General features: G+C 45.7%; 1 protein-coding gene across 1 annotated transcript in view; it reads left to right on the forward strand.

The window, feature by feature from the left end:
- Nucleotides 1–26,405, forward strand: part of LOC126235241 (BUD13 homolog) — a 213,049-nt gene that overhangs the window by 128,760 nt on the left and 57,884 nt on the right. Inside the window, exons 2-3 of the mRNA XM_049943972.1 lie at nucleotides 5,122–5,352; nucleotides 20,948–21,196. Coding sequence (XP_049799929.1) covers nucleotides 5,122–5,352; nucleotides 20,948–21,196 — 480 coding nt within the window. The remainder of the gene's footprint in view (nucleotides 1–5,121; nucleotides 5,353–20,947; nucleotides 21,197–26,405) is intronic.

The raw sequence follows: 26,405 nt of genomic DNA on the forward strand, positions 1-26,405 counted from the left end.
GCAGACCAGTTCGTCCTTTTGGACGTCCCTGGAGACCGACAACTGACTGGGCTGTGATCCATTTTAGCAGCTGTAAAACGCTGGATTCACATAGGGTACAAGGTGCCGAATTCCAGTCTGTCGGCCAGTAAATCTTAACGTAACTTGTCAATTTAATGTCCGATGCCATCTGGACCTCACGCCAGTCAGAGTCGCTTTTATTCAGATACGTAATTTAAAATTTGCGTAACAGATTTCAAAGAAAAGGCCCTTGCAAGTGAATAATGGGCCCAGGCTTTGCAAAACCACGGCTGACCAGGCACCTCCATGAAAGTACAATCTCATTTACTGGTAACGGTCAGGTGAGGTGCACAAGCCATCACCACCCTATACTGTGAGAGAAGACTCCCCTCAGGAGTCCAAATCCATTGAAAAATTTGAAAGTAACCTACCAGTCGCCCCTGCGAAAGAAAAACTGTGTGTAACTGCTAACGGTCAGGTGAGGCCCCGAGCTGTTGCCTCCTTATGAACCTGAGCGAGGGCACCCCTGCGAACCCCTCTGCCCAGAGAACACTCAAGACGACCGACGAAACTGAATCGAGAACACTTATCCTCGCTACACGGAGGAAATTTTTATTACTTTAATGAAATCGAAACTACTCGTACACTGCCATAGTAAGAGTTACGTTTAACTATACAGGAAGGGGCGGGATAATGGTGCTGGCTACTTATCATATCGCAGTTATTTCCGTTGCGTCTGATATAATCTTGTTCTCAGTTCAAATCAACTGGTGAAATTAATCTTAAAAGGCAGTCAGAAAAATGGCAGATGCCATCCAGACTGCCGACTATCACGTGTGGCTCCCTTACGCAAAAGAGGGATCCTCAGTTCGCTTGATGACGAGGTCCACGTCTTTCCTTGGGCATATAGTACACTTCTGAACTTCCACCAGTGCTGGGCACAAATGACAACAATCAAAGATGGCAGCGAAAACATCGATACACAATTGTCGCCTACTGACACCACACCTCAAGCGTAGGGAAAAAGTACTGTGAATGATCATCCTGATCACAAATCAAACTCTACAGTGTTATCTGATGTGAGGCATGAGCTGCACTTGCTGTGTGACTGAGGGAAGGGGGAGGAAGCCACACTGTCTGTCCTGTAACCACCAGGGTACACCCAGCCAACAGCCCACACGATCATTTCATTTTTCTTTTTATCACAGTGTAGAGCGCGCACAAAATATCTTGGCGCTTACCTGCTCGGGTGGCGCAGTAGGAGAGGGCACAACGGTAATGAAGGGAGCTCTGTTGTGAACCACAACGGTGCAGTAGGGGGATGCAGTTTGACACCAGAAGCCAACGTACAAACGTGTATCTCATGTAACTCACAGTTAGGCAGCCTGAGAAAGATCGCATTAACGTGTTATGTCAATATGACCACTAATCTGACGAATATAGACACGCAATGTCAACAGTTTGTAAGTACAGTACCGAAAAAGAAATAGCTGCATGAACAAAGAATTAACCAAACAAAAACAAGTCTGATCATATGCTGCTGGGGTAGAGCCTCATTAAAAAAATAGAAAAATAAATAAATAAGTATTACGAATTTAATTATACCAGGTGATCAAAAAGTCAGTATAAATTTGAAAACTGAATAAATCACGGAAAAATGTAGATAGAGAGGTACAAATTGACACACATGTTTGGAATAACGTGGGGTTTTATTAGAACAAAAAAAAAAATACAAAAGTTCAAAAATGTCCGACAGATGGCGCTTCATCTGTACAGAATAGCAATAATTAGCATAACAAAGTAAGACAAAGCAAAGATGATGTTCTTTACAGGAAATGCTCAACATGTCCACCACCATTCCTCAACAATAGCTGTAGTCGAGGAATAATGTTGTGAACAGCACTGTAAAGCATGTCCGGAGTTATGGTGAGGCATTGGCGTCGGATGTTGTCTTTCAGCATCCCTAGAGATGTCGGTCGATCACGATACACTTGCGACTTCAGGTAACCCCAAAGCCAATAATCGCACTGACTGAGGTCTGGGGACCTGGGGGCCCAAGCATCACGAAAGTGGCGGCTGAGCACACGATCATCACCAAACGGCGCGTGCAAGAGATCTTTCACGCATCTAGCAATATGGGGTGGAGCGCCATCCTGCATAAACATCGTACGTTCCAGCAGGTGTTTATCAGCCAGGCTGGGGACGATGCGATACTGTAACATACCGGTTACCTCTCACCCGTCACGGTAGCAGTTACTGACGTTTTGCTGTCCAGCGCCATCTGTCGGACATTTTGCGAACATTGTTTTTTTTTTTTTTTGTTCTAATAAAACCCCATGTTATTCCAAGCATGTGTGTCAATGGTTCAAATGGCTCTGAGCACTATGGGACTCAACTGCTGTGGTCATAAGTCCCCTATAACTTAGAACTACTTAAACCTAACTAACCTAAGGACAGCACACAACACCCAGCCATCACGAGGCAGAGAAAATCCCTGACCCCGCCGGGAATCGAACCCGGGAACCCGGGCGTGGGAAGCGAGAACGCTACCGCACGACCACGAGATGCGGGCTGTGTGTCAATTTTTACCTCTCTATCTACATTATTCCATGGTTTATTAAGTTTTGAAATTTATACGGACTTTTTGATCACCCAGTATATATAGACAACAACAATAATTTCGTGTGGCTCAGTGGCCTGGCGCAAGTCTTTCTACTGGACTCAGCTTTGGCGACCTTTGTCTCCCAGTTATCCAACCGAGGAAAGGGAACATACAGTTTAACATGGAATCCGAACCACACATTATTTCTTGCGACTCCTCACATCGTTGACAGGTGAAGGCTAGGTTAGAAGGAAAACCGAAAAAATCGGTGAATCAGCGGAGATTCGATCCCGCGACTTCTCAGTGTCCAGGCTCACGCTTTACTGCTAAACCAACAGGTCCAATATGTTTATGGGTAGTTCATGTATAAGTTTTGATCAGTGAGTTTGTGACTATCAAAATATGTGTCGTATATAGCCGTATCTTTTGACTGAATTGACTGAGAAGTTTAAATCATTTACACCGCCAAGGGACCTTAAACCTTAGTATGTGACATCAATTTCAATTTGATACCTCCACCTGTCCCTGAGAAAAAGGGGTTTTAACAATGAGAGAGACAGACAGACAGACACACGGGCAGACAGACAGAAAAGAGGCACCGTTTTAACTGATTGAGATACAGAACGCTAAGAAAGAGGTAAAAGGTGTAACGTAGCACAAAAACGTCACTTAGTATGATACTGACAATGTAAAACAAAGAACAGGGGTCATGTGGATTTTATTTGTTAATCCCCTGACAACCTCTTCAGCAAAATAACCTAAAAATAAAATTTCCTCCTCCTTCTTTCATACAAGGGTTCTCCAGAACGTAAGTTCCGATCGGTCGCGGGACACGACAGTGAAAACTTGACGAAGCTTGCACAGAAGTGCGGGTAGTGGCTCTAGTATGACTGTCGATCGCATCAAGACACTGCTTTCAGTTGTGAGCGCACTGTGAGCGAGTAAAGGTGCCTAGAACAACGATGTCTCCCGCCAAGTAGGAGGGGCCGCTGAGAGGCTTCGCCTTAATGAATGCAGCCCACCTAACACAACTGCTACGCACTTCCTTCTTCATGGTAATCCTCAGCTGCACTCTGCAGGGGCAGTGAAGACGCTCCTGCAACCTTTTCGATGGGAAGAGTTCGATCACCCACAACACAGCCCTAATTGGCTCGTACTGAGTATCATCTCCGTTCACATGAAACGCTGGATATGAAGACAACACTTGGGCACAGGCTATGCGCTCTAGACCAGTGGAAAGCACAGGCGGCTGCCTTTTATGACGATGGTGTTGGAAATTTGGTATAACACTCGAACAAATGTCTAAGTCGGAGAGGCGACTGTGTAGAGAAGTATCCGGAAAGTGTAGCTAACTCTTGCAAATAAAATGTTTCTGATTTTCACTGTGGTTAGTCTGGATACCTCAGTCAACAGATGGGGCCGGCCGTGTCACCGAGCCACCGAGCGGTTCTAGGCGCTTCAGTCTGGAACCGCGCGACCGCTACGGTCGCCGGTTCGAATCCTGCCTCGGGCATGGATGTGTGTGATGTACTTAGCTTAGTTAGGTTCCATTTAGCGACCAATCGGAACTTACGTTCTGCAAAACCCTCACATGTTTCAGTAGTAGTGAAGCCCTAGGAAGTACTCGTTGCTAAAGCCCGGCCGGTTAGCCGAACGGTCTAACGCTCGGCTTTCCGGAGCGGGAAGGAGCGCCTGGTCCCCGGCACGAATCCGCCCGGCGGACTTGTGCCAAGGTCTTGTGAGCCGGCCAGTCTGTGGGTGGTTTTTAGGTGGTTTTCCATCTGCCTCGGCGAATGCGGGCTGGTTGGCCTTATTCCGCCTCAGCTACACTATGTCGGCGATTGCTGCGCAAACAAGTTATCCACATAGGCGTACACCATCATTGCTCTACCACGCAAACATAGGGGTTAGACTCGTCTGGTGTGAGACGATCACTGGTTGGGTCCACTGGGGACCGCACCGCACAATAACCCTGGGTTTGGTGTGGGGCGGCGAAGGGATGAAGTGGGATGCAGCAGTCGTCGTGGGGTTGTGGACGACTGCGGCTGGGCCGGGGATAGAGCCTCTGTGTCGTTTCTAGGTCCTCAGTTAACATATAAAATACATACAACTCGTAGCTATGTTTTCCCCCTCCTCCGTTACTCTCATTATTGTGCCATTGCAATAGCTGGCGGTCTTGCAGACCTCTCAAGCGCAGTATTTAAAGAGATTTTTGTTCCCTCGCATGCCTCTTTCGAAATAAATTTAGTGTCACTGCATATAACCACACGTGCCTGGGTCTGCAGAACTTTCTCCGCAGCTGTAGAGTGCAAAGACCCTGACGCAGTGCAATGTGTTAAAGAGATAGCAACAAGAACGGTCGAAGTGCGCAGGTCGGCAGACGACAGCCCGCTGAGGCAGCCGCCCCTTCGGAACAACGGGATGGACTCGCCCAGTTCTGCGCCGGTGCCACGTTATTCTGCGCGAGCTCTCCTCGCAGCTGCCTCTGGAGTTAGTGTTTGTTCTTGTGTTGTGGACAGGTGCTGAGCGCAGCGTGCCTGGTGTTCAAGCGCGTGACGGACGACGAGGCGCGCCGCCAGCGGCTGGCGGACCTGCGGCTGGGCCGCGAGTGGCCGCTGTACCGCGCCGTCGCCATCAGCATCGACGGCTCCGTCGCCACCAACGTCGTCTTCGGCGCCTACGTGCTCATCTCGCTCGCGCTCCTCGTCGGACACCTCACCGGCGAGCTGGGCCCCCAGCGCTGGCGCATGGTTCGTAGTTTACCCGCTCACCTACTCTCACATCGTTACACTTCATTCTGCTCTACCTGAAGACACTCGTAGGTTTGCGGTACATTATACACTACTGGCCACTAAAATTGCTACACCATGAAGATGACGTGCTAAAAATGCGATATTAAAACCGACACGAAGAAGATGTTGTGATATGCAAATCATTAGCTTTTCAGAGCATTCACACAAGGTTGGCGCCGGTGGCGACACCTACAACGTGCTGACATGAGGAAAGTTTCCAAACGATTTCTCGTACACAAACAGCAGTTGACCGGCGTTGCCTGGTGAAACGTTGTTGTGATGGCTCGTGTAAGGAGGAGAAATGCGTAACATCACGTTTCCGACTTTGATAAAGGTCGGATTGTAGTCTATCGCGATTGCGGTTTATCCTATCGCGACATTGCTGCTCGCGTTGGAGGAGATCCAATGACTGTTAGCAGAATATAGAACCGGTGGGTTCAGGAGGGTAATACGGAACGCAGTGCTGGATCCCAACGGCCTCGTATCACAAGCAGTCCCGATGACAGGCATCTTATCCGCAAGGCTGTAACGGATCGTGCAGCCACGTCTGGATTCCTCAGTCAACAGATGGGGCCGGCCGTGTCACCGAGCGGTTCTAGGCGCTTCAGTCTGGAACCGCGCGACCGCTACGGTCGCCGGTTCGAATCATGCCTCGGGCATGGATGTGTGTGATGTACTTAGCTTAGTTAAGTTTAAGCGGTTCTAAGTTCTACGGGACTGATGACCTCAGATGTTAAGTCCCATAGTGCTCAGAGCCATTTGAACCAACAGATGCAAGACAACAACCATCTGCACGAACAGTTCGAAGACGTTTGCAGCAGCATGGACCATCAGCTCGGAGACCGTGGCTGCGGCTACCCTTGACGCTGCATCACAGTCAGGAGCGCCTGCGATGGTGTACTCGACGACGAACCTGGGTGCACGAATGGCAAAACGTCATTTTTTCGGATGAATCCAGGTTCTGATTACACTGTCATGATGGTCTCATCTGTGTTTGGCGACATCGCTGTGAACGCACATTGGAAGCGTGTATTCGTCATCGCCATACTGGCGTATCATCCGGCGTGATGGTATGGGGTGCCATTGGTTACACGTCTCGGTCACCTCTTGTTCGCACTGACGTTACTGCCTCTAACCTTCATTAGATCCCTGCGAAACCCTACATTTCAGCAGGATAATGCACGACCGCATGTTGCAGGTCCTGTACGGCCTTTCTGGATACAGAAAATGTTCGACTGCTGCCCTGGCCAGCACATTCTCCAGATCTCTCACCAATTGAAAACGTCTGGTCAATGCTGGCCGAGCAACTGGCTCGTCGCAATACGCCAGTCACTACTCTTGATGAGCTGTGGTATCGTGTTGAAGCTGCATAGGCAGCTGTACCTGTACACGCCATCAAGCTCTGTTTGACGCAATGCCCAGGCGTATCAAGGCCGTTATTACGGCCAGAGGTGGTTGTTCTGGGTACTGATATCTCAGGATCTATGCACCCAAATTGCGTGAAAATGTAATCACATGTCAGTTCTAGTATAATATATTTGTCCAATGTATACCCGGTTATCATCTGCATTTCTTCTTGTTGCAGCGATTTTAATGGCCAGTAGTGTATAATGGTCAGAGAGTTCTGGGCCAGTTTGTAAACTGTAAAACGTTTCCAAGAGCAGATGTGACCTCTCGCCATGATTTATTGCTTATGAACCGCAGATTAAAATAGAAGATATTACAGAAACCTAGAAAATTAAAGAGATGTAGCCTGGATAAACTGAAAAAATCAGATGTTGTTGAGAATTTCAAGTGGACTATGGAATGCAACAGAATATGACTGGGTAACTTTCAGAGATGACATTATAAAGGTAGCAGAAGTCCCAGTAGAAACGAGATGTTGGATTTAAATGACGAAAGAAGAAATTATAAAAGTGCAGCAGATGAAGCTGGAAAAAGGGAATACAGACGCATAAAAAATTAGACTGCCGAAAAGGGCAAAATGGCTAAGTAGATATAGCCCTTTTTGGAAGGCCAAATGCAAGGCTGTAGAAGCGAGCATGTTTATGCGAAACACAGATATAGCCTATAGGAAAATGAAAGAGACCTTCGAATAAAAGCGAGGCATTTTTGTGAATATCAAATACTCAGATAACAAGCCAATAGTAAACAAAATAGGGAGCGCTGAGAGATGGAAGGAATATGTAGAAAGGACATGAATTTGGCGATAATATTATAGAGAGGGTTCAGGAGACTGGAGATGTACTGCAACGAGAATTTGATAGGAGAAAGGAAAAACTAAGTCGAAAAAGACACCTGCAACAGACGATGTTCCCTCAGAATTATTGAGATCCTTGGCAGAGCCAACCACGACTAAACTAGTTTCTGTATGTCCATCTTTTCAGAGATGGTTGCGAGATACGGTTGTTCGGTACAGAATGTCAAAGCCAATGCCTTTCAGCCGTCTAATTTCGGAACTGTTATTTTATTGGGTTGCCAGTTTCGGTGATTTACTACGCCATCTTCAGGTCCCTGACCGACGTGTCGGAAGATTCCAACCTCGTTTCCGGTCAAAATAGGGGCCAGGATTCAAAGACTGATATCTGTACATTTCTGTTTGGTACAGTGATCACTTCAACCATCATTTGCCGACTGTCGGCAGATTCTATTGCTAATCTGAGAAGATATCCTCAAGAAAGGCAAACTTGCCTTTATGTAAGTTGCAGATTTGCGATATTACAGGAGCCGGCCGAAGTGGCCGAGCGGTTCTAGGTGCTACAGTCTGGAACCGCGCGACCGCTACGGTCGCAGGTTCGAATCCTGCCTCGGGCATGGATGTGTGTGATCTCCTTAGGTTAGTTAGGTTCAAGTAGTTCTAAGTTCTAGGGGACTGATGACCTCAGCAGCTAAGTCCCATAGTGCTCAGAGCCATTTTTTTTGTTACAGGAATCAAATACAAAGAACGAGAAGAATCGTAGGAAATTAAGCTAATCAGTAGTTGAGAAAGGATTGAGACAGGGATGTAACGTATCCCCAAAGCAGGATAGCTACAGGCATCTGGAAACAGATAACGACCCTAATTCCAAGGTGACTCCTCCCCAGTTACCTCCCCCCCCCCTCCCCCTCAGCCAGGTGATCCTCTGCCCTGGCCATGCATCTAAGGCAACTGGGCAACTGTATGTGGTACAGTTAGGATCCCATCCGTCCCTATTCTTCTACACACCCCTCCCATTCTCTCTGTACCATTAATAAGCAAGCTCCCTCTCCCACTTTTATTACTGGAGTAATTGCACGGGCCTTATCATTTGTGATTTGTATGCTGTAGTGGAAGAATCACCAGCAGTAAGGTTATCCTACTTCAAAAATTTATGACATAGTACACTTTCACATTACAGTCTGTGGCTGAATTAGTATAAATTAATGATGTTATGGCATATTCTGCAAAAACTATGAATGTAATCTGAAGTGTTAGTTGAGCTGTTTAATCATTCCATAAAAGCTAAACATCCGATCCCCGCTGACCTACAGGAAAGGGAAGCTCCCCATAAGATAATGCAAATTTAAGGGAAATAATGTCGCACAGTGGATAAGATCTTATTACATCAGAATTACTAGGGGTGGCCCAATTAAATATGAAAGTGTGGATACCATGACTCACACTGATGTATTAATGAAGTGATTTATCGAACTACCACAGGAAACTAGCAGTCAGAGTATCAATTATTTTCCCGCTGAGTCAAGCATACAAATATTTAATAAGTGGACAAGAGATTGCAAATACGAACTACAGGGTTTGCAAAATATTAAACTCCATTACTGGCCATTAAAATTGACACCAACGTAAAAATGTAACGTCCACTGTTCAAAGTGCCGTCAATGTGAACAAGAGGTGACTGAGACGTGTAACCAATGGCACCCCATACCATCACGCTGGGTGTTATGCCAGTATGGCGATGACGAATACACGCTTCCAATGTGCGTTCACCGCGATGTCGCCAAACACAGATGCGACCATCACGATGCTGTAAACAGAACCTTGATTCACCCGAAAAAACGACGTTTTGCCATTCGTGCACCCAGGTTCGTCGTTGAGTACACCATCGCAGGCGGTCCTGTCTGTGATGCAGCGTCAAGGGTAACCGCAGCTATGATCTCCGAGCTGATAGTCCATGCTGCTGCAAACGTAGTCGAACTGTTCGTGCAGATGGTTGTTGTCTTGCAAACGTCCCCATCTGTTGCCTCAGGGATCGAGACGTGGCTGCACGATCCGTTACAGCCATGCGGATAAGATGCCTGTCGTCTCGACTGCTAGTGATACGAGGCCGTTGGAATCCAGCACGGCGTTCCGTATTACCCTCCTGAACCCACCAGTTCCATATTCTGCTAACAGTCATTGGATCTCGACCAACGCGAGCATCAATGTCGCGATACGATAAAGAGCAATCGCGATAGGCTACAGTCCGACCTTTATCAAAGTGGGAAACGTGATGGTACGCATTTCTCCTCCTTACACGAGGCATCACTACAACGTTTCACCAGGCAACGCCGTTCAACTGCTGTTTGTGTATGAGAAATCGGTTGGAAACTTTCCTCATGTCAGCACGTTGTAGGTGTCGCCACCGGCGCCAACCTTGTGTGAATGCTCTGAAAAGCTAATCATTTGCATATCACAGCATCTTCTTCCTATCGGTTAAATTTCGCGTCTGTAGCACGTCATTTTCGTGGTGAAGCAATTTTAATGGCCAGTAGTGTATATAAAGGGTGGCAATATTTATGTTATTTTTTATTCCATTTGGTTTCATCTTCTTGTACTGATGTATGTCATCAAGTCACACATCATTCGCATCAATACGTGAAGATGCAGTAGATTCTGAGTGGTTCGTTCCGAGCCTCGTCTGTATTTTGAAAGCAATATATGGATACTTTCTTACTGGCTTGCTAGGCCTAACGCAAGAAAGGATTTTCTGTTTGGGTTGTCTCCCTTAGCCTTTGGAGTTTCTCCTTCACCACAAGGCAGTGGTTCCCTTCCCATTTAATCCACAGAAAGGAGGGTTGCCTCATCTGCCAGCTTCTCCGTTCCGAAGTCCTTCCTCTCCGCCGTCGCTGCCATTAAGGTCTTCATCCGTGTCCCTGGATATTGGTTCCGTGTCCCCACGAGATTGGGTCCCTGCCTGAACTCAGCCATCCTAGCACTCCGACCTACTGAAGTGTAGGATGTCCACCCCCGCGACGTGGACGCGCCAGACAGGAATTACCCCAGTGGAGGAATAGGGAAGGGCACCCTACCTCCCTGGAGCCGGCTTAATGATCGTGTATGGTGCCACAATCAAAGGCGTTTCGACCAACTTACTGCGGTCGTCGGCAATTTAGTTATTTTAGTAATTTACAATGACGCGGCTCAATACCAAAAGGTATTTTATCCAGAATGACACCAGCCATGGAACCGTACGAACTTACGGTTAAAAATGTTTGCTAAAAGTTGTAATGTCATTTTTGTTATACTCAGTGGATTGTACTACACTGACTAAATTTAACTTCATGTTCCCCGTCTAACAACCTCTTACCCCGTAGTTGCCACGATACTTATCTGTACCCGTGAGGATAGTTGCCAACTTTACTTAACTCACGGCTGGAGTCACCACCCTCAATTAAAATTAAGCCCATATTAAAATATTACTTTTGTTTTTTACTGAGCAGGAATACACTCTTAAAAAGCTCTTAACGTTAGCTGACGTTTTTTGAACGGCCGTTAATTGTTATTATATTATTGTATGTATGTATATATTATTGTATATTAGATATTGTATATACTTTTGTACATTATATGTAGTTGTTGCTGTATTGTTGTAAAATACTGCGGAGAAACGCGGGCCGCATGAATACTTGATTCGGGCCGTATGCAGCTCGCGGGCGCTGTGTAGATGATAGCGCACGAGACTACAGTCTATCGCTTGCGTTCAAAATGGTTCAAATGGCTCTGAGCACTATGGAATTTAACATCTGAGGTCATCAGTCCCATAGAATTTAGAAGTACTTAAACCTAACTAACCTAAGGACATCACACACATCCATGCCCGAGGCAGGATTCGAACCTGCGACCGTAGCAGCAGCGCAGTTCCGGACTGACCGCTCGGCCACCGCGGCCGGCTCGCTCGCGTTCGATCCTTATTACCGTCCCAAGTTCTGTTTTCGGATCGATCTCTTGTTGGGTTTTAGGAAAGTAAACGAAACCGTCTCTGGCGGGCCACTTGATTTTGCGCGCGCAATGGCCTGCCTGACTGGCTAACTTCATTGCCAGTTAACTCGGAAACGATGCAACGTATCGAATTTTTTCTCAATATTTATTTCTCAGCACAGTCTACCCTGCAGCACCCAGACTGTTTCTGACCAAGTTGTACAGGTTACAGCAAAATATTTGTAACTAATGTAGTCGCCTGATTCATTAGACCTAATAAAGGCACCTACAATAATTCACTTTCACATTTTTGTTTCACTTTTGTTCTAAGAGACGCTCTTCTACGTGGTGCCCCATGATTCACCAGGGGACACATCTTTTCTTTCTCCAGCCAGAATAGCTTTCCATGTAAGATATGAGTGATTCCGTCGTGTGAGATTGTTTCTACAGTTGTTTGCCTTCGGTGTATATTAACGACCTGGCATAAAGTTTTTAAGGTCTCAAGAACTGTTCCTCGTCCCTGTATGCCGATAACTGCGCCTGCAGTCACTCGCAGACAACGTCCTACGGCAGCAACAACAGTATAACAAGGCCGTTACAGTGCAAAATTATCACGCTATTGTTCAGAACATGTGAAGGGCTTATTTCAATAGTGGTACAAGTCCATTTTTGTTCATTCTGAGATACAAAGTCCTACAGTTACACGAGAACTGAAAAATCTGCAGTGGAGATACCAGAAATATTCAAGCATATAGATTCTTGCTAGAGATGAACCTTTCTTTCTGTTTGTTTGGATCATTAATTTGAGAAGCATTATAGGCAGAAAAGTGGAGGTAATGGACTTGTACCACTATTGAAATAAGCCCTTCATGTAATCTGTGTGGAAATGTTAACTGGAAAGGAGAGTTGCTTCCTGATTTACAAATATTTTCAATTTAGTAAAGCTAAAGGATATTAGTCACCCACAGCGATCGAAGCTCTTGCATACGCCATCGAAGCAAACGCGAAATCGATGTTGTGGCATTACCGCCTAGAAGAAACCATCACAGAACTTAAGCTAAAGGTGTTAAATTCGTCATGTAGTCCACCAGTATAGAGTCAGAGCAACTTACAAACAGACATCACTCTAGCAAATATGGCTGCGGTATGCCGTGTGAAAGACTGGATGGTTGAGAGTGGAATGCAATCGTGTGATAGAAATATCGTACACTATATCAGTACTGGAAAGATAACCCAAGACGCCACATTTAAAGGGCAAGAACTGCCAGTGGCTATACACAGGCGTCGAAGCCTATCATAAGAGGTTCTAGAGCAGTACCTTTCATCTGGATCGAGACACAGCAGAAACTGAGATATGAAATAAGGACAGCCAGGAAGCTCTACTATACCAGAGAAGCATGAGTCAAGGGGAAAGAATTCGAACTCTACAGGCATGTTAAACAACATATTACGGAAGACGCCTGATACGCCCGCTCAACCCGCTGGGCAGAACAGGTGATTAGGATTGTGGAAAGGGCCAAATAAGGTTAGGGTCAGTTTCACCTTTAAATTATAGTTTATTGTAATTTAATAACACATTTACAACCAAACGGGCACATAGTCGAACTTTTACAACTACGAGTTTCAAACTCCAAATCTTTGAGTATATATATATACTACTGGCCGTTCAAATTGCTACACCAAGAAGAAATGCAGATGATAAACGGGTATTCATTGGACAAATATATTATACAGGAACTGACATGTGATTACATGTTCACGCAGTTTGGCTGCATAGATCCTGAGAAATCAGTACCCAGAACAACCACCTCTGCCCTTGATGCGCCTGGGCATTGCGTCAAACAGAGCTTGGATGGCGTGTACAGGTACAGCTGCCCATGCAGCTTCAACACGATACCACAGTTCATCAAGAGTACTGACTGGCGTATTGTGACGAGCCGAGCCAGTTGCTCGGCCAGCATTGACCAGACGTTCTCAATTGGTGAGAGATCTGGAGAATGCGCTGGCCAGGGCAGCAGTCGAACATTTTCTGTATCCAGAAAGGCCCGTACAGGACCTGCAGCATGCGGTCGTGCATTATCCTGCTGAAATGTAGGGTTTCGCAGGGATCGAATGATGGGTAGAGCCACGGGTCGTAACACATCTGAAATGTAACGTCCACTGTTCAAAGTGCCGTCAATGCGAACAAGAGGTGACCGACACGTGTAACCAATGGCACCCCATACCATCACGCCGGGTGATACGCCAGTATGGCGATGACGAATACACGCTTCCAATGTGCGTTCACCGCGATGTCGCCAAACACGGATGCGACCATCATGATGTTGCAAACAGAAGCTGGATTCATCCGAAAAAATGACGTTTTGCCATTCGTGCACCAAGGTTCGTCGTCGAGTACACCATTGCAGGCGCTCCTGTCTGTGATGCAGCTTCGAGGGAAACCGCAGCCATGGTCTCCGAGCTGATAGTCCATGCTGCTGCAAACGTCATCGAACTGTTCGTGCAGATGGTTGTTGTCTTGCAAACGTTCCCATCTGTTGACTCAGGGATCGAGACGTGGCTGCACGATCCGTTACAGCCATGCGGATAAGATGCCTCTCATCTCGACTGCTTGTGATACGAGGCCGTTGGGATCCAGCACGGCGTTCCGTATTACCCTCCTGAACCCACCAGTTCCATATTCTGCTAACAATCATTGGATCTCGACCAACGCTAACAGCAATGTCGCGATACGATAAACCGCAATCGCGATAGGCTAGAATCCGATCTTTATCAAAGTCGGAAACGTGATGGTACGCAGTTCTCCTCCTCACACGAGGCATCACAACAGCGTTTCACCAGGCAACGCCGTTCAACTGCTGTTTGTGTATGAGAAATCGGCTGGAAGCTTTCCTCATGTCAGCACGTTGTAGGTGTCGCCACCGGCGCCAACCTTGTGTGAATGCTCTGAAAAGCTAATCATTTGTATATCGCAGCATCTACTTCCTGTCGGTTAAATTTCGCGTCTGTAGGACGTCATCTTCCTGGTGTAGCGTATATATATATATTCAGCTAGGCTGAAAGCCTCAAGGCAAGGGTGGATAGGCACACATAAACAAGATGCAATACAAACGGGTGAAGGCCCACAATAAAATTTACTAGATTTTAAAATAAATTACCATAACCTTTCAAAGGCAGAAGGCCGCAATGTTTAAGCTTGAAAGGTAATTTTAAGAATAAGGTTCGAAGGCTGAAGGCTCACAATTAATTTTCCAAAATTAAAGAAAAGTATAACCTTAAGCCTTAAGTTTTAAGTAGCTGGAACCGGACTAAAAGAAAAGACAACCCAATGGCAATAATCTTTCAGCAAATAGCCACTTGCCGGAATTCAAACTCACTTACATAAAACACAGTAAAACAAAGAATTTTTTTATCGTTCACTATGATGGATTATAAACAGAGAATTAAACACTGGCGAGAAAGTCAATAAAGACAACAGCACTCAGAAGACTCCAGGGGGTCGGTCTGCCCTCGTTCACTTAGGTGAGACAGGTGGTGAGCCCAACTACACTTGATCAGTCGGAACCCAGCCAAGAGACAGCCACAGACTGACTGACAAACGACTTGCTTGCCACCAATCAGTACATGAGAATTCAAACACAAAATGTTACGGGCGTGATTATCCACAATCAAATATGTATATGTATTAAGCTGTCAAAACTAAACACCGTGTTGGACAGGGACAACAGGTGAGGAAAGGACACTACCTGAAATTACGTTAGTGGCCAGGCCAGGAAAGCGGAACACTAACGGCCACAAGGCAGAAAATTCCGCTGTTGCACTTGAATTGTAGTCAACCAATAAAGTTAATTCCACCTCATGGCGGCTAAATTTCAGCAATACAAACACTCGGTGTTGCTCACAGGAAAACCTCCCCAACAGCAAACCACCGAAACGAACCATACAACATGAATTGACGTGGCTTGGGTAGTTGAAACCACTACTCAACTTTGACGTCCTGGGTCGGTGAACCACGAAGCTCGTAGCGATCGGACAGCTCCACACACGCTCCGACACTGCGCAGGGACCGCCAGCGGACCCAGCCAACTGCACCGCGCGGACATAATTTCCCTGGTTCGCAGCAACCGACCGACTCCCATCAGAATGGCGACAACATCTGAAATAGTCGTCAGTGGAGATAACGCCAACTACACACACAACCTGACAAACACTTGAACGAAGACCTGAACGATACCCAATAGTAACTAAGCATGCACGAAAACAAATACGGCTGTCGATGCACACACACACAGCCGACTCATGAACGATAGGTGAGCCACAACGCGTCGTTCGGTAGGACGACCGACCGACGATCCACCAAGACCGTGGCCTGGCTCAAGTGATGCATGGCGGCAATGGTCGGGCGAGCCATGTCGACGCAGACCTCACTGCTGCTCCAACCCGACTGCACTAGTGCCGCATTGCAACTCCCTGACTGGCAGGTCCAGACTGCGCTCCAGACGCGTAGACGCGTTCCAACTGACTGGCAGCCCGAACTCGCGACCCGAACTCCTCTTAGGACAGACAACGACCGGGAAGTAATAGCAGTGGAGCAAGGATACGACGAGAGTTGATATATCGATATGCGCTGCTAACGCCGCTTATGGTCAGGCGAAGCAGCAACTCAGTGACAGTAGTAATTAAAATTAACGTAGTGAGGTGGAAGTACGATAAAAACAGGGTGTAAAATACATGATGGCGGGAACACGAGCCACGCACGGCTCAACGCCTGGAAAACAAAAATGGGAGAATGGAAAGGAGATGTGGCTGGGCTGTGTTATACAAAATTGTCAGAGAGAAACGACCACCAACTGTCTTGTCCAGGCTCGAAAGAAACGATGGGACGGTATCAGAAAACTGGGAACAGCGAGCTGCCCTGATAATGAAATCACTGCTCCCTGGTGATGCCGAAGAGGGCTAAACAGTAGGTCAGTAGGTCAGCGGAGATTACGATCAATGTTATGAGAAGACTAAAGAAATAATAAGCTTGTGGATCCCTTCGCACAAGAAGAAATTAGGCAAACAATTTTAATATTAAAAAAGAAAAAAAAGTCTATGACTGGTTGGGATCCCTGCAAGAGTAGTACAAATCTTCTTCGACCAATTATATACCTACCTGTGTCAACTGTACGACGAGTGTCTTTTGTGGGAATTGTCTCTGCACCGTGGAAGAGTGCTGATGTAGTACTTATCAATAATGGATAAGACAAAGATGCTATGATACCCGAATTTTACAGATCAATTTGTTTTCTGAAAGTTGTCCTTGAGATATTTAAAAAACTATCATGAAAAAGATTGCAATAATATGGATTGTTACTCGAGATGAGCGCTCACCAGTACGGATTGAGAAAACGAAAGGAAATTAAAGACGGAATAAATTAGGCGATCCCACTAACGACAGACGCTGCTTTTACGTACGGTCTAGAGTTAATGGTAGACGTTACTGGCGCTTTCAATAACCTATAGCATCCAGCTTCCTTTGTCCACCTCAAGGAGATGGTGTGCTGAGGTGCTGTACAACTGCCTCAGATACTACTGCCATGGAAGACATGCGTCTTTAGTATGCCTAGGAAAGGACATGACGAAGACCGTATCGACAGGTTGTTAGCAGACATCAAGTAGAGTTCTCACCACTTCCACCATTGGTTTGCCGTTCTTCTATTGAGGACACCATTCTTCCTTTCTGCCACTCATTGTTCGTGGAAGCTTAGTCAGGAGGATAATCCCTAGAGTCATTCGAGTAAAGCTATCACAGCCGATTGTAAGCGTTTTCAAATTGTCTGTAATGTGTACGCGCGGTTTCGTGATTGTTTCGACTGTAAGAGCACTTTGGGTTTACTCGAACGCATATTTTGTGTGTTTCGTTGTCTGACCACTTGGCACCTCTGCTGTCTTCGCGTTGCTCATATACTTCTGATTTAAATAACGAAATAGTGCACCTGGTACGTATTTTTTTCTTGCTTAGCATTACGCATTCTCATTGTCAAGTGAAAATGTTTACGTCAGTAACATATTTTGTGTGCCGTTTGTATGTGTGTTGCGCCTCTCTTCTCTTGCACTGTATTGTGTCGTCTTTTGGAGGTTAAGGCACGACACTGTGCCCACCACATTATGCAGCAAAACACACACACACACTCTGAAATTTCGCAAACAATAAGAGTGATGGTTTGCGTGTGTCTTGTTTTTTGCGTAATGGAAAAGGCACTATCTTATAACCACCAAAAGACGGCAACAGTGCAAGGCAGGCAGCGCAACACAAAAATACAAATGTGAATATTTGATCATGACGATGAGAAATTCTCGAATGCATCGTACGAAGCATGAAAAAATATGTAAGTGGTGCAGGGTTTCATTACTGTTTTGAAAGAATGATTGACAGTTGCAGGCTTTCCAAAAACATCAAATATGATGAATGAAATTGGGTCAAATTTCTCTGCATCCCACTTCTTGGAGAACCAATGATACAAAGTGTTAAGTGAAGACGTTCTTAATTATTCCTGACACCACATTACTCGTCGACATGTTTTATTTTACATGTTTTGATTATATGCATACATCGAAAAAATTTGAGCAGCATGTCTCATTGATTTTGGTAACACAAATTTTGTTGCTGACTGACAATACATTGCAGATATTAGAACCAATGTTAATAAACAACAATATAGTAAATGGTCAAACATTACATATGGCAGAAATTATCCAATTAGAAGAAAAGTTATCGTTGGTATAGGTCGTAGGGAGTGGTCGCAATGTGTCCACTGGTTAAGAATCTGGTATGCAGCTTAATTTCACTAACATATGTGTAACGGCATAGCATGCTTGTTTCTAACCACGCCACCTCCCCTCTAAAGAGAGCCAACTTAATGTGCGCGTGTCATTTATAGCAATGAGTGTACTGTGTGACCCCCAATTATCAGCTCTTGTGTGTGTGGAAGAGAAAAAAATTATTCATTTTGAAAGTGACGTTAAATGATAGTGAGATCCTTTAATTTTTGATACCCCAGGCTTTATATAAGCAACACATTTCTACTGAAAATTCCCTCATGGGAATAAAATTACACTAGACTATATTATATTTAAGTTTGAGCAATACATTTTCTGTAAAGGGTTACTAGGAACCTAGAACTTCTTACCTTCAACGAGAGTGATACGAGACTGAACACAAAAAGCTCTGCACATGCGCGCGCTGATATCTTTGGGGCAGGCTTATTAAAGACTTTGGAGCTAGTCAGAAGAATGTCTACTGGTCAGTCGAAAGTAGTTGCAACCATCCAATGGCCGCAATTCCAAAAGATTTCATCCACTCACAAACCACGGGAAATGGGAGAATGCCTGCGTCGAACGCATCCGCGTGGTTGCGACGGTTGCAACTGTATCTCGAACGAACCTCCTGTAACCGCTCGACCGACTACCCATGCGGCCGACAAGCGTGACACCCTGCACTCTAAATGTCCGCTAGCTCTTCCAGGACGTGTGAAAGTTCCTCATGAGATGTACCATTGGAGCTTATACTACATAAATTCCTTACGTTCGTACATCGGAGCCTCTGTGGCGTCGTGTGGAGTCCCAGTCGCGTCCACAGCCACAATCCACGCACACTTTCAGCGGCGCGACACAAACCACGTGACATACTGCTCCGCAGATTTAGCTGTAAACGTTTATTAGCTGAACCGGATCAGTTCCCTGCACTTATAAAATACTTCTAAATAAAAAAAGATGCTCCATGAAGGATTTACCCGAATGGGACGGAAATTGGTAGATGTGATGTACATGTACCGACAAATGATTACTGTTTTTAAAAAAGTTGGATGATTCATTGAAGTGAAAGAGCTTCACAACTTGAGCACGTTAAAAACGCGTTGGTCCACCTCTGCCCCTTATGCATGCAGTTATCCAGCTTGGCACTGATTGGCAAAGCTGTTGGATGTCCTCCTGAGGGATCTCGTGCCAAATTCTGTCCAGCTGGTGGTTTAGATCGTCAAAATCCCGTTCTGGTTGAAGGGCCCTGCCCATAATGCTCCAAACTTCTCAGCTGTGCAGCGATCTGGAGATCTTGCTGCCCATGGTGGGGTTTGGCATGCGCAAGGACAAGCAGTAAAAACTCTCGCCGTACGCGGACGGGCATTATCTCACTGAAACGTAAGCCAAGGGTGGCTTCCCATGAAGGGCAACAAAACGGGGCCAAGAATTTCGTCGACATATCGCTGTGCTGTAAGGGTACCGCAGGTAGCAACCATAGGGGTCTGCTATGAAAAGATGGCATCCTAGACCGGCACTCCTGGTTGTTGGGTCATGTGGCGGGCGACACTCAGGCTGCTGTTCAACCGTTGTCCGCGGCGTCTCCAGACAGTTTCTCGGTGGTCATCGAAGCTCATTTAGAAGCGGGACTTATCGATGAAGACAATTCTAGTCCACTCAATGAGATTCCGGGCGGACGAGTTGAAGACGTGGAGTGATGGTGCTTGGTGTCGTTTGATTTCCTAGCAGGATCCCTTTAATTGGCATCCGTGGCACCCTAGCAGCACAGCAGTACATCGACGATATTCTATGCCCCGTTTTATGCTCTTTCACGGAAAGTCATCCTGGGCTTACATTTCAGCAAGATAATGTACGCCCACACACGGCGAGAGTTTCTGCTGCTCGTCTTCTTTGTTGCCAGACCCTGTCTTGGCCCGCAAGGTCACCGGATCTATCCCCAATTGTGAAAGATTGGAGCATTATCGGCAGGACCTCCAGCCAGCTTGAGACTTTGAAGGTGTAACGCACCAAATCGACAGAGTTTGGCACGATATCCCTCAGGACGAAATCCAACAGTTCTGCTAGTTAGTGCCGAGTCGAATGACTGCTTGGAAAAGGGTCGGATATGGACCGCTGCATTGTTCACTTGCTCACTGTGTGAACTTTTTTTGTTGAGTAAATGTCCGTCCCTTTAGCTGAGTGGTCAGCACGTCTGACAGCCATGCAGCCGGCCCAGGTTCCATTCTGGCCAGGTCGCAGATTTTCTCCACTCGGGAAGTGAGTGTTGTTGTCCTCATCATTTCATCATCATCGACACACAAGTCGTCCAGCCCGCGGTTGGGGACTCCTGACCATCAATGTCAACGACCATTTCTTTTTAATAAATCGTCCGTTTCTCCGAATACTTGCACGGTATGTCGTTTTCTTTTATATTTTGTGTCTTCGAGAACGCTACGTTTGTAGCCTTGTGGAGGAGGCGTGCGGAGTGTGGTTACAAATGAGGACTTAAACACCTGTTATCAGCATTGGTTTGGGTACAGTCCTCGCAGACCGATAAATGCAGCGCACGCAGCCGGCTCCGCCCACGTGGTGATTAAGGCGAAGCTCTGGCGCTTGCAGGAGACGTTCCTCCTGATGGTGGGCGCCGGCGGCTTCGTGGTGGCGGCCAGCATGGCGTACGTGACGCTGGACTCGGTGGTGCCGTCGCTGCTGGACAACGCGGCCGTGCTGGGCACGCTGGGGCTGGTGACGGGGCTCGTCTTCCTGGCCGACGCGCTCATGCTGCTGTCCGCGCGACAGGCCAAGCCGCCGCCCAAGGAGCCGCCCAGGGAGCCGCCCAAGGCGCCGCCCGCCGCCAGGCACGACAAGGTAGCCCACTGCTGCTCTTCCTCACGTTTCAGGTTGCTGCGCACAGTGCCTCGTACAGTCGTGTACAAAATTCAGAACCTTGACACAAAATTAAATTTACATTACATTGTAGAGTGTTAGAAATACCCGGCGGTTATAATTAAAGTGCAACTACTCACTAAGGTCCAATGCGGACCATAATTATCGTGTGGCAGCGAAACTTGGTAGATATTCTAATGCATTGATGCAGAACAGATTCACACTGCAAAAAAATTAGTTCCATTTTTGGCCGCCATGTGTAAATCTGGCGCTATGAATGCAAGAAAGACGTGTAGAAACGTTTCCATATGTTATAGATTAGGAATGGAACATGGTCAGAAAAAGACAAACAACTGAGAAATGCGTGATGTCTATTTTATTATTTATTTATTTTATCGTATGGTGATTTATACAATATACAGTTGATATAAGGCAGATCTTCCCCCATGAACCATGGACCTTGCCGTTGGTGGGGAGGCTTGCTTGCCTCAGCGATACAGATGGCCGTACCGTAGGTGCAACCACAACGGAGGGGTATCTGTTGAGAGGCCAGACAAACATGTGGTTCCTGAAGAGGGGCAGCAGCCTTTTCAGTAGTTGCAGGGGCAACAGTCTGGATGATTGACTGATCTGGCCTTGTAACATTAACCAAAACGGCCTTGCTGTGCTGGTACTGCGAACGGCTGAAAGCAAGGGGAAACTACAGCCGTAATTTTTCCCGAGGACATGCAGCTTTACTGTATGATTAAATAATGATGGCGTCCTCTTGGGTAAAATATTCCGGAGGTAAAATAGTCCCCCATTCGGATCTCCGGGCGGGGACTACTCAAGAGGACGTCGTTATCAGGAGAAAGAAAACTGGCATTCTACGGATCGGAGCGTGGAATGTCAGATCCCTTAATCGGGCAGGTAGGTTAGAAAATTTAAAAAGGGAAATGGATAGGTTAAAGTTAGATATAGTGGGAATTAGTGAAGTTCGGTGGCAGGAGGAACAAGACTTTTGGTCAGGTGATTACAGGGTTATAAATACAAAATCAAATAGGGGTAATGCAGGAGTAGGTTTAATAATGAATAAAAAAATAGGAGTGCGGGTTAGCTACTACAAACAGCATAGTGAACGCATTATTGTGGCCAAGATGGACACGGAGCCCATGCCTACTACAGTAGTACAAGTTTATATGCCAACTAGCTCTGCAGATGATGAAGAAATTGATGAAATCTATGACGAGATAAAAGAAATTATTCAGGTAGTGAAGGGAGACGAAAATTTAATAGTCATGGGTGACTGGAATTCGTCAGTAGGAAAAGGGAGAGAAGGAAACATAGTAGGTGAATATGGATTGGGGGGAAGAAATGAAAGAGGAAGCCGCCTTGTAGAATTTTGCACAGAGCATAACTTAATCATAGCTAACACTTGGTTCAAGAATCATAAAAGAAGGTTGTATACCTGGAAGAATCCTGGAGATACTAATAGTATCAGATAGATTATATAATGGTAAGACAGAGATTTAGGAACCAGGTTTTAAATTGTAAGACATTTCCAGGGGCAGATGTGGATTCTGACCACAATCTATTGGTTATGAACTGCAGATTGAAACTGAAGAAACTGCAAAAAGGTGGTAATTTAAGGAGATGGGACCTGGAGAAACTGAAAGAACCAGAGGTTGTAGAGAGTTTCAGGGAGAGCATAAGGAAACAATTGACAGGAATGGGGGAAAGAAATACAGTAGAAGAAGAATGGGTAGCTCTGAGGGATGAAGTAGTGAAGGCAGCAGAGGATCAAGTAGGTAAAAAGACGAGGGTTAATAGAAATCCTTGGGTAACAGAAGAAATATTGAATTTAATTGATGAAAGGAGAAAATATAAAAATGCAGTAAATGAAGCAGGCAAAAGGGAATACAAACGTCTCAAAAATGAGATCGACAGAAAGTGCAAAATGGCTAAGCAGGGATGGCTAGAGGACAAATGTAAGGATGTAGAGGCTTGTCTCACTAGGGGTAAGATAGATACTGCCTACAGGAAAATTAAAGAGACCTTTGGAGAGAAGAGAACCACTTGTATGAATATCAAGAGCTCAGATGGCAACCCAGTTCTAAGCAAAGAAGGGAAAGCAGAAAGGTGGAAGGAGTATATAGAGGGTTTATACAAGGGCGATGTACTTGAGGACAATATTATGGAAATGGAAGAGGATGTAGATGAAGATGAAATGGGAGATAAGATACTGCGTGAAGAGTTTGACAGAGCACTGAAAGACCTGAGTCGAAACAAGGCCCCGGGAGTAGACAACATTCCATTAGAACTACTGATGGCCTTGGGAGAGCCAGTCATGACAAAACTCTACCATCTGGTGAGCAAGATGTATGAGACAGGCGAAATACCCACAGACTTCAAGAAGAATATAATAATTCCAATACCAAAGAAAGCAGGTGTTGACAGATGTGAAAATTACCGAACTATCAGTTTAATAAGTCACAGCTGCAAAATACTAACGCGAATACTTTACAGACGAATGGAAAAACTGGTAGAAGCGGACCTCGGGGAAGATCAGTTTGGATTCCGTAGAAATGTTGGAACACGTGAGGCAATACTAACCTTACGACTTATCTTAGAAGAAAGATTAAGAAAAGGCAAACCTACGTTTCTAGCATTTGTAGACTTGGAGAAAGCTTTTGACAACGTTAACTGGAATACTCTCTTTCAAATTCTGAAGGTGGCAGGGGTAAAATACAGGGAGCGAAAAGCTATTTACAATTTGTACAGAAACCAGATGGCAGTTATAAGAGTCGATGGGCATGAAAGGGAAGCAGTGGTTGGGAAAGGAGTGACAGGGTTGTAGCCTCTCCCCGATGTTATTCAATCTGTATATTGAGCAAGCAGTAAAGGAAACAAAAGAAAAATTCGTAGTAGGTATTAAAATTCATGGAGAAGAAGTAAAAACTTTGAGGTTCGCTGATGACATTGTAATTCTGTCAGAGACAGCAAAGGACTTGGAAGAGCAGTTGAACGGAATGGACAGTGTCTTGAAAGGAGGATATAAGATGAACATCAACAAAAGCAAAACGAGGATAATGGAATGTAGTCAAATTAAATCGGGTGATGCTGAGGGGATTAGATTAGGAAATGAGACACTTAAAGTAGTAAAGGAGTTTTGCTATTTAGGGAGTAAAATAACTGATGATGGTCGAAGTAGAGAGGATATAAAATGTAGACTGGCAATGGCAAGGAAATCGTTTCTGAAGAAGAGAAATTTGTTAACATCGAGTATAGATTTAAGTGTCAGGAAGTCGTTTCTGAAAGTATTTGTATGGAGTGTAGCCATGTATGGAAGTGAAACATGGACGGTAAATAGTTTGGATAAGAAGAGAATAGAAGCTTTCGAAATGTGGTGCTACAGAAGAATGCTGAAGATAAGGTGGGTAGATCACGTAACTAATGAGGAGGTATTGAATAGGATTGGGGAGAAGAGAAGTTTGTGGCACAACTTGACTAGAAGAAGGGATCGGTTGGTAGGACATGTTTTGAGGCATCAAGGGATCACAAATTTAGCATTGGAGGGCAGCGTGGAGGGTAAAAATCGTAGAGGGAGACCAAGAGATGAATACACTAAGCAGATTCAGAAGGATGTAGGTTGCAGTAGGTACTGGGAGATGAAGAAGCTTGCACAGGATAGAGTAGCATGGAGAGCTGCATCAAACCAGTCTCAGGACTGAAGACCACAACAACAACAACAATAAGGCAGATGATTTTATACAATATACATATGATATTAGACAAGATTAAACCTTTAAGTCCGTGTTTTTCAACCAGTTAATTAAGCTGGGTGTGAGAGTGAACAAGTCATCGGGAATTCCAGGGTATGAATGAAGTGGACAGCGTTGGACTAAACGTTCAGTTGTCTGCTCTTCTTGATTACATTCACACATTGGTGAACTGATCCAGCCCCATTTGTACCTGAAGTACCTACAACAACCATGTCCAGTCCTTAACCTGTTGAGGCGGCACCAAAGGTTCCTCGGTAGGTCAAAACCTTTTGGCTTCTTTGTGGGATCAAGGTGATGGGCTCTTGTTCCCAATGTTTTTGTTGACTATTCATGCTTCCAGTTTTCATTTAGATCAAAACCATCCGCAATGAGTTGTCCTGCAGTAACACTTGCTGACCTTCTTGATCACAATCGTTGCTGTGGCGGATGACAGAATTCCTGGTGTAGTGGTAGAGAAGGAGATGCAGAGATTTTCTTGGCCTCCCTCAGTAGAGCTTGTTTCCACCTTAAGTGAGGAGGAGGGATCCGACTCAGTACAGCTAACCAGTGGCATGGGGTTGATTTGATGGAACCAGTAATGCAGCGCGTTGTGTCGTTAAGTTTTGCGTCTACCTTCTTCACATGTACACTTTCCAACCAGACAGGTGCACAGTACTCGGCAGCAGAGTACAAAAGACTGATGCCAGTTAAACGCAGACAGTCAGGAGGGGTTCCCCAGTTGGTACCACTGAGCTTATGTAGTATGTTGTTCCTTGCAGCAACTTTATGAGAAAGCTTGGTGATGTGCTCTTTGTAGCTCAGGGTTCTATCTAGAGAGATTCCGAGATATTTTGGGAAAGAATTGTACCTCAAAGTTTGTCCATTGAGCAGAACTCTTGGTTTGTAGCTCGCAGCTTACACACTTTGTTCAGTATGAACACCAGAGACGTCATCTAGATGCGACATCCGTAAAAGTACGTGATCAACAGTTGCTTGCAGCAGTTCTAGCGGCGTCTGAACAACGTGTTCCTGTATACTGGCCTTCAGATCAGATAGAGTGCGAACGTGCCACTGATAAACGCGGTCTTTGAGTTATCCTCAAAACTAGAAGTCACACTGATTCGGATCAGGTGATCTTGCAGACCATGCGTCTAGGAAACCTCTGGAGATAACACGCTCATGGAAGGCTGCATTCAGCTTATCTTACTCTGGCCGAGCGACATGATGTGTTGCCCCATCTTGCATGAAAACGGTGGTTTCTTCACAGTTGCTTGCGCTCTTCTTTCAAAGCGGGAATCACACACTGTACAAAGTGGTCTCGATAACGTGCAGATGTCACGGTTCACCTGACACTATTTCTGGGTGTATTCTCTACAAAGAATAACGGACCGAGAATGAAGGTGCTAGTTAATCCACGCAACACAGCCACATTGGTGAGTTTATTGGTTCAA

The sequence above is a fragment of the Schistocerca nitens genome, chromosome 2 (genome assembly GCF_023898315.1).
Source record: "Schistocerca nitens isolate TAMUIC-IGC-003100 chromosome 2, iqSchNite1.1, whole genome shotgun sequence".
Taxonomy (NCBI): Eukaryota; Metazoa; Arthropoda; class Insecta; order Orthoptera; family Acrididae; genus Schistocerca; species Schistocerca nitens.